The following is a 15,161-nucleotide window of genomic DNA, read 5'->3' on the forward strand; positions in this document are numbered from 1 at the left end:
CTTGCTTTTCCAGGGTTGGAGTCCCTGATATGGCTCTGAAGAGTGCCATGGAACACCATTCTTGACATCCACCATCCCTGTCTTACCTGATACTTTCTATTAAAAAATTGTCATGTGCTTCAAATGGTGATAGCCAGTGTCATTTGTATTTCTACACATGCCTATATGCCCCATAAACCTTCACAGAAGACAGAAAGTGTGGGGAGCTGCACAGCAGTGCTTAATTTGTAAACAGGTTCACTTATGCAGAAATAAGACTAACAGAGGGAATATTCTATGGAGGGGAGGGTTAGAGCAGTGCTTTCTAATTGGTTATTTCTCTATTGTAGCAATTGTTTAATTGGCACCTCCTGATTAGTCATTTTGCAACAGTGCCCACAATATGTTCTAAAATTTCAAACCTGCCCTCCAGCCTATCTTAGGCGATGGAACATGTAACAGAGCTGTAGTTCATATGAAAGAAATATGTTTTTTAAAAAAATAGACTCCAAACTGTTTTAGGATTTTGTTGATCAAAACCAGCATCATGTACTATATTTGGAAGCAAATTGACAGCCTGTGGCATTAATCAAAGAGAGGTGAAATGTAGTCTACAAAGCACAATATTTGCAGGTCTAGCCATGGCCTCCAAGCATGTTTCAATGGCAGCGCCACATGCAGCATATTTCAATATGACAAGCAAGAGATTATTAAGGCCCCAGTCAGAAGGGACACTATAGTATGCTATATGATGGGTGCGAAAAAAGAACTTCTACAAAAGTTTCCTGTATCCTCTTCCCCCCTGACATGCCTCACCTTCACTCCCCAGATTGGGGAAGGCTGATCTATTCTGGTCAAGTCCTGATGCTTTCACCTGGGCTGTAGCTGGCATAGAGCTAGGATGCTTATATCCCACCGAAGGCTTCTTTTGAAACATGAAGGTCAGTAAATAAGAATTCTTGGTAAGACATGGTTGTGTTTCTTTTTTCTATGAATATTTCTGAGCAAAGCTGTAATGATTGCCTATTCCAATAAAAGGAGTCTCATCAGTAATTACTAGAGAAAACTAATTTATTGAATGAATAGTATGCAAAGTACGAAGAAAGCTGAGAATGAGCAAAAGCGCTCCAATTACAAACTTAAAAAGCCTTGCTCCCGTTGCGAACCCTCCCCTCAGGCTAGCATAGCAACCACCCACCCCAGATGCTAGCAACCGTTAGAATCGGCCTGAGAAAGTAACCTTGAACAGCAGAGATAACCCAAACATACATTCCAGAAGATCACAAGTCAGCACAAAGGAAATTTACCAGCGTGGCCAGGCAGGCACGCAACTGCAGATATGACATGTGAAACGTTACGAGGAACCATAAACATCGGAACGGGAACATGACATACCGCCCCCCCACAAAGAAAAAAAACTTAATTGTTAAGGCGCAGGTTTATCAGGGTAAGCAGCATGAAACTGAGCAACCAAGTGGGGAGAGCGCACATGTTGTGCAGGGACCCACTCTGGATGAGAGAAATGCTTCCAGCGAATCAGATATTGCAGAGTGGAATGGAAACGTCTAGAGTCTAGTATTTCCTTGACTTCGAAATGTTGTTGACCATCAATCATTATGGGGGGAGGTGCAGGCGGCTCAGGATGCCAATGGGTAGACTCCACGAATGGTTTAAGCAAACTGCAATGAAAAACAGGGTGTAAGCGCTTGAGATTGTGAGGTAAGTCCAACTTAAAGGTAACAGGATTAATCTGAGCAACAATAGGAAATGGACCTATGAACTTGGGCGCCAGTTTTTTGGATGGTTGAGGGGATTTGATGTATTTGGTGGAAAGGTATACTCTATCCCCTATTTGAAAAAGAGGTTGTGGTGCCCTTTTTTCGTTGGCATGTCGTTGATAAGTGGCTTGAGCATCGGCTAAAGCTTGCTGTAGTTTTGGCCAGGAATCTGCCAGTTGTGAGGCCCAATCGGTCGGGGAGGTGGGCGAAGTAGACGGTGGAGGCAATTCAGGAATAGGGACAAAGTCATGGCCAAATACAGTACGAAAGGGCACCGCCCCAGTACTTTGATGCACAGCATTATTGTAAGCAACTTCAGCAAATGGCAGGAGGTCTACCCAGTTGTCTTGTTGATAATTAACAAAAGCACGTAAATATTGCTCCAACGTGGCATTAACCGCCTCAGTATTCCCATCTGTTTGGGGATGAAAAGCCGTGGATAGCGCCTGTTTAGTGCCCAATAGTTTCATAAATTCCCGCCAAAAGCGTGAAGTAAATTGTGTTCCTCTGTCGGTCACCAAGCGGGCGGGGCTACCGTGTAATCTGTACACGTGAACTAGAAAGAGGCGTGCCAGCTGTTGTGCAGATGGTAGAGACGCACAAGGGACGAAATGAGCTTGCTTCGAGAAAAAATCCTTAACAACCCAAATGACAGTCTTTCTCTGGCTAGGAGGTAGATCCACAATAAAATCCATAGAGATTTCCTCCCAGGGGTGGGAGGGATTGGCCACTGGCTGCACAAAGCCCTGGGGTTTCCCCCCTTTTCGTTTTGCAGTAGCACAGACAGGGCAAGACTTGACATAGGCTTTTACATCTCGCCGGAGGGTTGGCCACCAGAACTGTCGACGCACTAGATGAATAGTTTTTGTAAAGCCAAAATGCCCAGCTGTTTTATCGTCATGAGACCTGAATAGCACGGTTTTGCGCAAGGTTACAGGCACATAGAGGCGATCATCTTTCCATGCCAAACCTTGCTTCAAAGTAACCGCGCTCTGATTGTTTTGCAACCAAGTATCCGATTTCAACTCTGCCAGAAACCTTTGTTGCAAATCTGCAGGAACGGATACATGTATCGCTCTAGGACCGGCAGGGGTGTCAGGTTGCTGCGCTCGCGTCTGACTGCGAGTGACTGCTGCTAGTGCCATTTGGGAATCTGTCCAGAGGGTTCCCACCACATCTGGGGCTGTTCCTGAATCCTGGGGTTGGCGCGACAGTGCATCAGCTAAAAAGTTTTTCTTTCCCGGAATGAATCTGAGTTTAAAATCAAAGCGGCTGAAGTACTGAGCCCATCGCACTTGCTTAGGGCTGAGTTTACGAGAGGCAGTAAGGGACTCCAAGTTTTTATGATCAGTCCACACTTCAAAAGGGTGTGCCGCCCCCTCCAATAGATGCCTCCAATTCTCCAAAGCGGCTTTCACCGCAAAAGCCTCCTTCTCCCAAACATGCCAGTGTCTCTCTGTCTCAGAGAATTTACGTGACAGATAAGCACAAGGCTTTAATTGTCCTTGCTCATTGCCTTGCAATAAGAGGGCACCAATAGAAAAGTCTGAGGCATCGACTTGCACCACAAATGGTTTGTCAGGATCGGGGTGTTGCAAGATTGGTTCAGAGGTAAACAGTCGCTTGAGTTGGTCAAACGCCTGTTGACAAGCAGGCGTCCATTTTAGGAGTGCCCCTGGATTCTTTGATTTGCGGGTGTCTCCCACACCCTTTGTTTTGAGTAATTCGGTTAGGGGTAAGGCAATCTCAGCAAATTTTTCCAAAAATGGACGATAAAAATTCGCAAATCCGAGAAACGATTGCAGCTGTTTGCGTGTGCGTGGGGGCTCCCATACTAAAATAGCCTCAATTTTGGCAGGATCCATTTCAATGCCTTTATCTGAAATCCTATACCCCAAATAATCAATTTGTGTTTGATGAAATGCACATTTGGATAGCTTGGCATACAAGTCAGCCTTTCTCAATTTGGTTAACACTTGCCTAACCAATTGCACATGTTCCCTCATGGTTTTTGAATATATTAACACATCATCTAAATAAACCAAAACCCCATTGAACAAGTGGTCGTGCAAGACCTCATTTATCAACTGCATAAAAACCCCAGGTGCCCCAGCCAATCCAAACGGTAACACTTTATACTGAAAAGCCCCAAATGCACAATTAAAAGCTGTTTTCCATTCATCCCCCTCCCGAATGCGAATGCGATAATACGCCTCCCTTAAGTCCAATTTAGAGAAGATTTTCCCCCCCGCCAAGTGGGCTAACATTTCCTTGATGACCGGGAGGGGAGATTTGTTTAATAGGGAGACTGCATTTAACCCACGGAAATCTGTGCATAGTCTTAAAGTTCCGTCTTTCTTTGATCTAAAGAGTACTGGAGCACCCACTGGTGAATTGGCTGGTTCTATGAAGCCCCGCTGTAAGTTTTTGTCTATGAATTCACGAAGAGTAGCCAATTCCTTTGGGGTCATTGCATATACCCTTGGTTTGGGCAACTTGGCATTGGGAAGAATTTCAATGGCACAGTCAGTTTTCCGATGAGGCGGCAGCCGATCTGCCTCCTTCTCCCCGAACACATCGGCAAAGTCCTGGTATTGGTCCGGGAGCCCTTCCAATGGTACAGCGAGGGTATGCAGCATTGACAGTGCTGCCCTCCCCACATTGGTATCCTCCTCCTCATCATCCCCAGGAGGGGCTTTATAGAACCCATCTGCAAAAGTAACAGTTCGGTGTACCCAGTTTATACTAGGGTTCTGTTGAACAAACCAAGGCATCCCCAGAATGACCAAGGGACCACCCACCGGTGCAACTACAAAGGGCAACTTTTCCCAGTGGCTACCCAGTTGCAAAGCCACTAACGCTGTAGACTGGGTGACTGGTTTTCCCCCCGATATAGATCCATCCAATTGGGTGAAAATCATGGGACGTTTCAACGGGAAGGTGGGTAACTCCAAAGCAGCTACTACATCAGGATGCATTAAGGAACGTGAGCATCCAGAATCAATCATAGCCCATAGTTCCACAGTTTTTGTAGGGGAACCGAGCTTAAGTCTCACAGTTAACGTTGGGAAATTTCCACTCACCGAGACATGATCGCGCCCCTCTTCTTCCACCTGCTCTTTGGCGCTTTTTAGAGCAGGTGGCTGGAGTTTTCCGCCGGTTGGGAGGCTTCTTTTTCGTCTTGCCCACCATAAAACAAGTCTGCATCCTCCACCAGCTCTGCTACTGTCGCTTTCAGCTTCCTCGGTGCCACTGGTGATTTCCCCCCCGATCTGTCTCTCCGTTCCTCTGGCTTCCTGCGGGGACATGCAGCTGCCAGGTGCCCCTCCTTACCACACCGCAGGCACAATCCTTTGGCAAAACGGCTTTCTTTTTCTTCTTGCCACGACCGTCTCACTGGTTTGCTAGCAGTAGCTGCTGGCCTTGTAGGTTTCCCCATCGCTTGTTGTTTGGGACCTCTTTTAGTTTGAGTATACTTAGCTTGGGCTTGCTCAACCTTCGCAGCCAATTGTATCCACTCATACAGCGTTGCTGGGTCGTCCCGTACAACCGCCCATCGTAGTATATCTGGTCTTAGTCCATCTTTGAACATCTCTACAAGGGTGGTGGCAGACCAATCCTGTACTTTGCCGGAGAGTGCTTGAAACTCCAGCGCATAATCCGAGACTGATCTGGAGCCTTGAACCAACTCCCTTAGGGCTACCTTTGCTTTTTCCTCAGCTAGAGGATCACCAAAATGCATTTTCATTGCCCACATGAAATCATCAAAGCAATCCAACTCCAAAGCGTCCATGTCAACCAGTCTCACGAACCAGTCTGCTGCCCTCTCCTCTAGTTGGGTCGCGACAGCATTAATCTTAGCCCGCTCAGAACGAAACACGCTCCCAAACTCTTCCATATAGCTGTGTGCATTCGTCAAAAAAAATGACAGCTTTGTGGGATCCCCATTAAACTTCACATTAAAGTCTCGATATCGGACCCGGGTTGGGCTATCGTGTCTCTTTTTGTGCTTAGCCCTTCGTGGCTGTGGTGGCTCTTCCTCCTGCCCCTCTGGCGCTATTTCTTGAGCCTCTGCCAGTCGAAGTTTCACACGTCTCCCCCCCTCCCGGCTCCGTCCTCTCTCCTTCTGCTCCCTACTTGGGGAAGGTAAGGAGGCTTTCTTTGGAGGCCTGCTCGGCGGGGGCCCCCCCCCCCAATATTTCCGTTGCTTTCCCTGTTTGTCTACGGGGGAAGGGGGGGTTGGGGACGCGGAGGTGTCAGGAGAGTCACTACCTTCTTCACCTCCCATCTTTTCCTTTTTCTGAGTGTCCCTGGTAAAGGTTAACTTTGCCAACAAATCCTCTATGGATTTCATCCTCGCCTCCAGCTGCTGGGATTTCTCCGTCTCCATCTCCGGGAACATGACAAAAGCCCTTTATTGCAATGCCCTGGGAAGATTTATCAAAGATATTAGCTAAATTTTAAAGCTCTTCTAATCATATTTTTTACCCCTGTGTATTATGCTACTATTATGCAGCTAGTCTTTGCATTATTGTGCTGCGTAATACCAATCAAAGCTGAAAACAAAGCTGAAAATCTCCTTTGAGATTTCTGCTTTTATTTTTGTTTTACAAATGGTTAAACCATACATACAACATAAATCAACCATGAGAGCAAACTCTGTGTGATTCCTTCTGCCCTGCTGGAGTCAATATTGACAAAACAGGCTGGCTCAATTAAAAAGAATATTAGAGTCTGATATGCCAAAAACCTTCCAGTTTCAGAGAGAACATCTGGAATTACATGCACAGGCCCACAAATCACCAGTGTAAAGTTCATACAATGCAAAATCAACCACATGACTCAACCCCTTTTAAAATTCAAATATGTGAGTGAAGCCAATACGTTTAATATTTAGAATTCAGGCCTACTATTAATACCTGAACCTTCCAATCTATGCCAGACCAGGTCTGTGGAGTCCCCATGTGCTGTATTTCCCATAATACCATGAGTGAGTGTTGCAAACCAGATGTGTGACAAATTGAAACAGTGGTTTGCCATCTAGCTCTGATTGGTTGGACCATTGTTTATGCTGCTGCCAGTCCCTACCTGGGAGACCCACTGAATTTATAGGAGTCCCATTAGAAAACCCATCAAAATGCAAGCTGCCTGTCAGAGTAATCAGCGAAGAAAACTATGCTGAGTCAGATGCAACTCTAGTTCCATTATTGTTCTGTACCATATTCAGAATCTTGCCAGACTAAAGATTCCCTGAGCTAAAGGGAAAAATACTCTTGGGCAATCTAGGGCAGGGCTAGTCTCACTTTCTTCCTCAGCTCCTCCACACTCTCCAGGGAGTGCAAACTGTGAGAATGTTTATCAGCCTGGAATGCGCTGTCCTCTCTCCCCCCCCCACCCCCTCAATCTCCATCACACTGCCTATTTATGAGGGCACTTTAGGTAGAGAGAGAATGTTCTTACACAAGCTACCCTTTCCTTCTCTTACGAGATTTTCTAGCAAGGTTTCTATGAATCCTCCCTGCCACTACAGCCACAGCTGCTGCTATCTCCCTCCTTCATGTGAAAGATCTTTTTTTTCCCCTGACAATCAAAGAAGATGGGGAGGAGGAAGAGGAGGGCCTAGAAAAGAAAACACTCAGACGCCAGTAAAATATGCAGCAAATAAACATGGAGATATGAACAATGATTTTTGAAGTAAATATTAATTTATTAAGCAGTAATTATACTTGCTGGATTTGGCTTTGCATTTTCACCAGAAAGAGAGGCTTGAGGATAGCAGTTGTGACATCTAATATAGCCCCAGCTGTGAACAGATACAGAATTTCCAAGACATAAACTAAGCTAGCAAGTTTATTTAGACCTAAATGTAGGCAAATTTATTGGCATTGGGGACTAATATATATCTTCCTGTAATACAATGTGAGCGTTCAGAATTTATGGGCACAAAAAAATAGTGATAGCTGTTAACGCAAAGGCTGTTTTAAAAGTTATATCCGGCAAGTCTGTCAGTGGCTAATAATAACAGGAATACAAAAGTGGAATATCTGTTGTCAGAGGCGGTATGTCATCTGTATGATGGGAATGAACTAGAAATAGCAGCTTTTGCTATCATGGCACATTTGAGCATTTTGTGAATGGCATTTTGCTGGCTATTCTTCGAGGCTAATTTCTATGCTGAATTAACATACAGTTCAATGCAGGATGGGTTTTAAGGATATTCAATCTGAGAAATATATAAAACTATAGTGGGTTACAGTGGATTCCAAAGTATTTAGAAATAGAATTAAATCTGTACAACACGACAAGATTAACTAAAAATATAAATGAGCAATAAAGATAGATTTAATGAATTAGAAACAGGGATACCACAGCCTTATTTCAATTAATGATCAATTCTGGAGGTATTTCTTAAAAAAAAAAATCAAAATTCAAATGTCATTCTTCACTCAAGCTTGATACACTGACTTCAGACATAATACTAAATTATGGATTATTTTGCCAAATAAAAGTCTTTCTTCCTCATTGCTGTCTCTTATTCTTGACTTACCCAGTAGCTCTTCCCTGTTTTCTTCCAAAGTGTTGCTTTGGTGTCTCGGTGCTGGTCTGCAGCATGTCTCTCCCTCTCAAACAGATCCACATTAAAAAATGCCCCTTTTCTTCATTGCTTTGGTAACCTATATCAGCCATCTCTGCCTGGGTAGTTAGTGTCCCTTTAAAACCAGCCATTTAAGAAGAAGAGAGGAACAGTATTTCAAAGTACATGACTTTTCTTCAGGAGCAGTTCAACCTTTGATTATTTTGAGATACAAAAGTAGCCACAAAGCATAATGCATATATATATATATATATATATACACAATATTAAGACTAATCTTAATATTTGCTGATAACCTTGCCCTGTGCAGAAATCCCTTGAAATGAGATCACTAGTTGCACTGGGTTTCATCTCTAAGTTGGTGAAGACAAAAAAATTAAATTAGTCTTTGCTAAACAGGCAATCTATGTTACACTGAGTATTGACCAGGGTTGTGATCTTCACTTTCTAAGGCTGAAAAAGATTGAATTCAGTGCTGCTTGCTTCCATGAATTCCAAGGCCAGCAATTCTGTTTCAGATCTAAAGCTGTAGTCATGTATTAAAAAGTGGCTTTGGATTTTATAGAGATCTCCAGATTCTTTACCGGCTACTCAAATATTTAATCTGGTTGCTAAAAATTGGCTTCAGGTTTTATATTGTATGCTCCTCTGACTGCATATAATCTACAATGGTTTAATGGCTTCTTCCAGGATTCTCTCCACTCTTCCTTAGTGGAGAGAATTTCTGACTAGACCACATTTAATAAGTCTTCTGAGATCTCTGGAGATAGATCTACCAGTTGCTCATATTCTTTCCTTTTTTCTTTCTCTAGTCATGTTACATGAAGCCTCTACCTTTGTCTCTCAGACAGGAGAAAGTGAAGGCAGAGACAGCAAGTTCTGACTATTCATGGCATCTGATTTGGGGGACACTGGTGCAAAAGAAAAGAGCTGGAAAAGCATGTCAAAAAAAGGATGAATGCTCTTTTATAAAGGGAACCAATTAGTATTTAAAGTGGAACCATTTTGAACTTTTAAAAAATCAAGAATTTCTGCTGACAAAAGTCTACTATATTTTCAAGGGACACTACAGAGCTACACATATCATTATGAGAAGAAGGCAGGGAATCCAAGTTGTACATTTAGAAATGCAAGATGAGCTTGTTTTCCTATTCTTGATCCTGCTGTCTGAGGGAAATGAATTCATTTTTCACAATAAGGCATTCTTTTCAGAGGCTTAATGAACAAAATGCTAAACAGCTATAGAAACAATGGAAGAATGTGAGACAATTGTTCTCCTGGATCAGGTCCAGAGTGACCTGATAGAGCTGTGGATGGGGGCACAAGATATGAATTTATGGTGTGGGACCCCAAACATGGCAGCTATCTCTTAATTTCTTATACATTCATTATATTCCCCAGAATACACAATTCTATGCAATTCTGGCTTTTGAAAAATCACTTTTCTCTATTTTGCTTATAACCATAGAATATAAAGTTTAGAAGGGACCAGTATTTGGCTGTCCAGTGCAGTAATCCACTATACAGCATTCCTGATGGATGGCTATCTGTCTGTTTAGACACCTCAGGTAAAGAGAGTCTACTGCCTCCCAAAGATATCTGTTGTTAAACAGATCTTATTGTTAAGAAGTTATCCAGTTGTCCAACCAAAATGTGTATCCTTGTAAATCAAGACTATTGTTTCTTATCTTATGGTTCAGAAGTAATTGGATAATTCTGCTGTGTCTTCCATGTGCCAGTTTAAGGAAATGCTGACTGCACTTCCAGATTTTATTCTGCCTCAGCAACAAACCATAGTAGGGGACCTGTCTCTACCAGAAGGAGAGGGGTGAGGAATGCCTCCTTTGATGCCATAGATCTTCTGCCGCCAGGTCCAATCTTACTGTGATCATACCCTACAACCAGAGAACTAACAGCAAAGGAGCTGTTCTCCCCTGCTTCTCTCCTGCTGCTGCTTCTGCTGCAGACACCACCCAGAGGCAGAACAGATGCTGAAGTAGGGGGAGAGAGAGAGGGTAACCAGGTCTTTTCAGTGCTGGTATTCACTGCACCAAAAAGGCTTGGTTTCCCCTATAGGGTGGACATGGCTTCCTTTCCCACAGGGAAGGGAAGTCAGATGGAAGGGACACCCAGTTGGGAAAGCTGCCCATGAGTGACAGCAGAAGAGACTTTGATGGCTTCTGATGGCTCCATGGCAGAGGTATTCATGACTTCTTCTGCAGGGCTGCCAGCAGAACTATCAGTGCTGTGAGGAAGTGCTGCCCACATATCAGCAGCTTGGCAGGAGAATCTGGTTGCTTTGCTAAACTTACCTTGGACCGATTCACCCCAGACTTGCAGCTCAACATAGCTTGTCTTGGCAGAATTGGAAAAAAACAAACAAACTTTTTTTTCCCAGTGGAGCAAACCTACTCTGTGAGCAGAAACTTCCTTCACAGTGAGCTGGGAGCAGTTTGAGGACAACATCAAGCATTCATGTCCTTGACAAACAGTTAATAGGGTGTTTTTGTGTTTGGCTGTGGAAGATGTGTGGATGAATACTTAACCACAAACTATGGTCATTAATAGTGAAGCAGTACAAATAAGGCTGCTTAAGATGTGCTTTCTTTCTAAAATACGAGGTGGTATAAAGACATATTTTGGAATATTTTCTGCCCTGAATTTATAGCAGCTTGGCTACCCCTACAGATACAGAAGTAGCAAATTACTTTGGTTTAGAATTGTACAAGATAGGTTGTTATAGTCAATGATAAAAGAAAAAAAAATGCTTTGAAGAGAAAAAAGAGAGAAACAGAATAGGCATCTCATGATGCCAAGGGACAAGAATTTGAAAATAATGTTTGGCTGACTGACAAGCGTGTTTAAAAAGAGGAACAAAAGAGATAAATAAAAACCATATTACAAGCCTTTGTTTCAAACAAAAGCAATGAATATTATACTTTTAAAATATGTTGGATGGAAGGACAGACAGAGGAAGCAGAATCCAACAGCCCTCTTTCACTGTTGCTTCCCAACAGTTGGGAGTTAAGATATGCTACCTGTGATTCAGGAGTTAGTATTCCTGCATCAAGGCTAGAAGCCACCGATAATTGAATCTTTCAGAAGTGTTTCTAGTTTCCTTTAACATGTCTCTAAATTTGTGGCCATCGTCGCATCTGATGGCAGGATATTCATAGCTCAACTATGTCTTGAATTTAACAAGTTTTTTTTAATTGTTTCTCAATCTCCTCACACTTAATTTCAGTGGATGACTCAGGGTTCTGATACTGTGATAGATGGAGAAAACTTCTCTGTCCATATTTTGGAAGTGGTGATAGGAAATTGCTGTGTGGCCCTATGATAGTGGGGATCCAGAGAAACCTATCTATCCCTCATGACATTTAACTTCTACATCAGGAGTGGGCAAGGGCTGCACTTAAAATTTTGGAGGATGCTGAGTGCCACAATATGAATACAATTACATACTGCATGTTCGCTTTGGGGCTTTGTTCCAGGGAGTTAGGGGATTTACTTTTTTAAAAATTGTGATACAGCTATTTTTACGATTACCCTACAACAGGCATGTAGAACGTGTGGACCATGAGCTGCTTGCGGCCTGCCAAGCAGCCTTGTGTGGCCCATTGATGTTTTTTTGAACACTCAGACAAATCTACTGCCGCTAAACGAAGCTGTTGCTACCTAGTTTTTCACTACCACCACCCCCACTCCCTGAAAGACACACTACCAAGTGCCTGAAACACCTCCAGGCCTCACTGACACTGCCAGCTCCATTGCTGCCACACAGCACTAGCCACTGAATAGCTGATTGGTGCACCAGCTATTCTTTTGTGGCCTGCAATTATTTTTAATGTGGCAATGTAGCCCTTTTCCCTCTATGAGTTGTGCTGGCCTGCCTTACCATTTTAATCTGTTCCTTGCTTTAAACAGGCAGAAGATTTTGCCATTAGTTTCAACAAACATGCATCAGAGGGGACTTCAAGGGCTACAAAGAAGGGGACTTAGGAGCTGAGGACTGCCCATCTCTGTTCCATATGAAGCTGCTGGAGATCATCCACAGACATAAATTGAAGTGACATCAATATGTGGATGATGTTCCTATGACCTCTGTGTGCCTTTTCATCTAATCCATCTGAGTCACTTGGTATTCTGCACTAATGCTCAGCCACTGTAATTGATTGTGGGCCAATAAAATGAATCTAAATCTAGGCATGATTGAAATGTTTGTCTGGCTCTGTGGTGTTTAATTTGATCAGGAGGGTTTTGTGTTCAGGTTGCCAGTCTAAGTGTGTTTTTGGATCCATTGCTGTCACTACAGGTTCACATTTTTATCAAATTAGATCTGATTGAGGTCTGTCTTAATGATATTTTGACTCTTTTCTCACCAAAAAAACCTGATCTGAAGTCTCCAAATAATTATCACCTCAGTTTTTTTTTCTCAAAATATACAGTAATATAGTAACATTATTGTCAATTCTTGGTTTAGCTACACTATTGCATATTGCCTAACATTTTCTGTTAAGAAAGGAACTTACTGAATAACACTTTTTAAAGCTTTTCATAGATTAAGTAATACTTTTTAATTTCTTCATTCAGATGCACTACTTTACACTATCGTACAGATCTGCCACCAACCAGCATCATTATCACCTTCCATAATGAAGCTCGGTCTACGTTGCTAAGGACGATAAGAAGGTGAGATTTATTCACATAATGGTAAAGGGGAGAACTGCATAGCATCCAAGATTTCAACTATTTTATAAAAGTTACCTTTAAAAAAATTGGAGTTATCTATAAATAAAAATGACTGTATCAGCTGCCATGGACACAAAATGACTGTATCAGCTGCCATGGACACCAGATGAGCATGTACACATAACCATGAGGCCATACCCTTATGGAGTAAGCGGAGTGCAGAAAAGGAGTAAGAAGGTTTAAGGAATTAATCATATGAGTTTAGAAAAAGAAAACAAAATATAGCTAAAACTAATTTAACTAGTTTATACCAACTCCATTCATTAAGCATCTCCTCAGCTTTCTATCCTGGCAAACCATCCTTGTTTTCTACCACATCTGCACATTGCTTCATACACAGCCTTTTATTCTTTAAACTTCTTATCTCAATATGCTTCTTTTGAATTGGTTGTTTATTTCTGTACTCAATCCACATTATTTCAGTACTCTTTCATTCTTTTTTTTAAATTCTTTATTAATTTATTTAATAAACATAGAATTATATACAAACAATAATATCTTACAATACAAAAAAGAAAAGAAGAGAGAAGAAAAAGAAAAAAGAAGAGAGGAGAGAGGAAAAAAAAGAAAAAAGGAAAATATATGTGTATATATATATATAAAAATAAATAAAAATAAAAAAGAGGGGGGATAAGATGAAAAATAAATAGAAAGATTAGGGTTTCCAACTTTCTAGACAGTACAGCTTAGTATCCTAGTGTGTTATTTTTTTTCCCTTAATTCTCTAAATTGCCTTCATTAATTCTAAAAAGAGATTAAACAACTAAGTAATTTGCTATTTATATACTATATATTCATATTAACTTTTTGAGTCCATTCCACATATTTGAAAAAGGGTGTCCAGTCCTTTTGAAAATCTTCCATATTTTTATCATTTAGTTGGTCTGTTAGTTTTGCCATTTGCGCCAAATTTAGGGATTTAAGTATCCATTCCTCCACAGTTGGGATTAATTCTTCTTTCCACTTTGCAGCGTAGAGAATTCGGGCCAAAGTAATCAAATACAGTAGAAGTTTTCCATGGTTTTTTTTCCAAATCTTTGTTCATAAAGCCCAATAAATAGAGTTCCGGTAATTTATCAATATTAACTGCCAGCATTTTACAAATTATATTATGTATAGATGACCAAAATTTTTTTGCTTTTTTACAAGTCCACCACATATGATATAAAGTTCCAATTTCTTTTTTACATTTCCAACAGACATTTGACGTATTTCGAAACATTTTCGATAATTTTTCAGGGGTGGTAACATGTACATCATTTTATAAAATTTTTCTTTTAAATTATAATTTGATGTAAATTTTAATCCCTTAGTCCACATTCTTTCCCAAACATCATATTCAATATTGTATCCAAAATTTTTCTCCCATTTATTCATACATTGCTTAATTTGTACATTTAGTATTCTCATTTGTAATAACATTTTATATATTTTAGAGATCATGTGGTCATTATTAGCATAGATTTGTTCATCCCACCAAGATAGTTTTTTTTGTAAATTTGTAACTTTTACCATCTACTTTAAATTGGTCTTTTAATTGAATATATGTAAACCAATGACATAAATATCCTTCATTTTCCAATTCTTCTCTTGTTTTCATTGTAAATTTAGTCCCTTCAAATATTATTAAATCCAAATATTTTAGCCACTTATAGTTTCCTATTGTTTCTCGCCTTACAAAAGCTTCTTGTGGGGAAATCCATAGTGGTATTGTCGATGTTAGAGTAGATTTATATTTTTCCCAAATTTTAAGAATAGAAGATCTAATACAATGATTGTTAAATGTTTTATTTACTTTCAATTTGTTATACCATAAGAAGCCATGCCATCCAAATTTTAAATCATGCCCTTCTAAATTTAGTAATTTATGATCTTGTAGGGTGATCCATTCTTTTAACCATAATAAACCACATGCCTCATAATATAGCCTGAAATCGGGAAGACCCAAGCCTCCTCTTTCCTTGTCTTCTTGTAGTAATTTAATTCTTGGTCTTTTCCCTTGCCAAATAAATTTTAAAAGATCTTTTTGCCATAATTTAAAAGTTTTATCAGTTATA

At 41.0% G+C, this 15,161-nt stretch overlaps 1 protein-coding gene across 1 annotated transcript in view; it reads left to right on the forward strand.

The window, feature by feature from the left end:
• The window catches only part of GALNT14 (polypeptide N-acetylgalactosaminyltransferase 14), a 294,843-nt gene that overhangs the window by 182,498 nt on the left and 97,184 nt on the right, over window positions 1-15,161 (forward strand). Inside the window, exon 3 of the mRNA XM_063304437.1 lies at window positions 12,946-13,044. Within this exon, the coding sequence (XP_063160507.1) occupies window positions 12,946-13,044 (99 nt within the window). The remainder of the gene's footprint in view (window positions 1-12,945; window positions 13,045-15,161) is intronic.

The sequence above is a fragment of the Candoia aspera genome, chromosome 1 (genome assembly GCF_035149785.1).
Source record: "Candoia aspera isolate rCanAsp1 chromosome 1, rCanAsp1.hap2, whole genome shotgun sequence".
Classification (NCBI taxonomy): Eukaryota; Metazoa; Chordata; class Lepidosauria; order Squamata; family Boidae; genus Candoia; species Candoia aspera.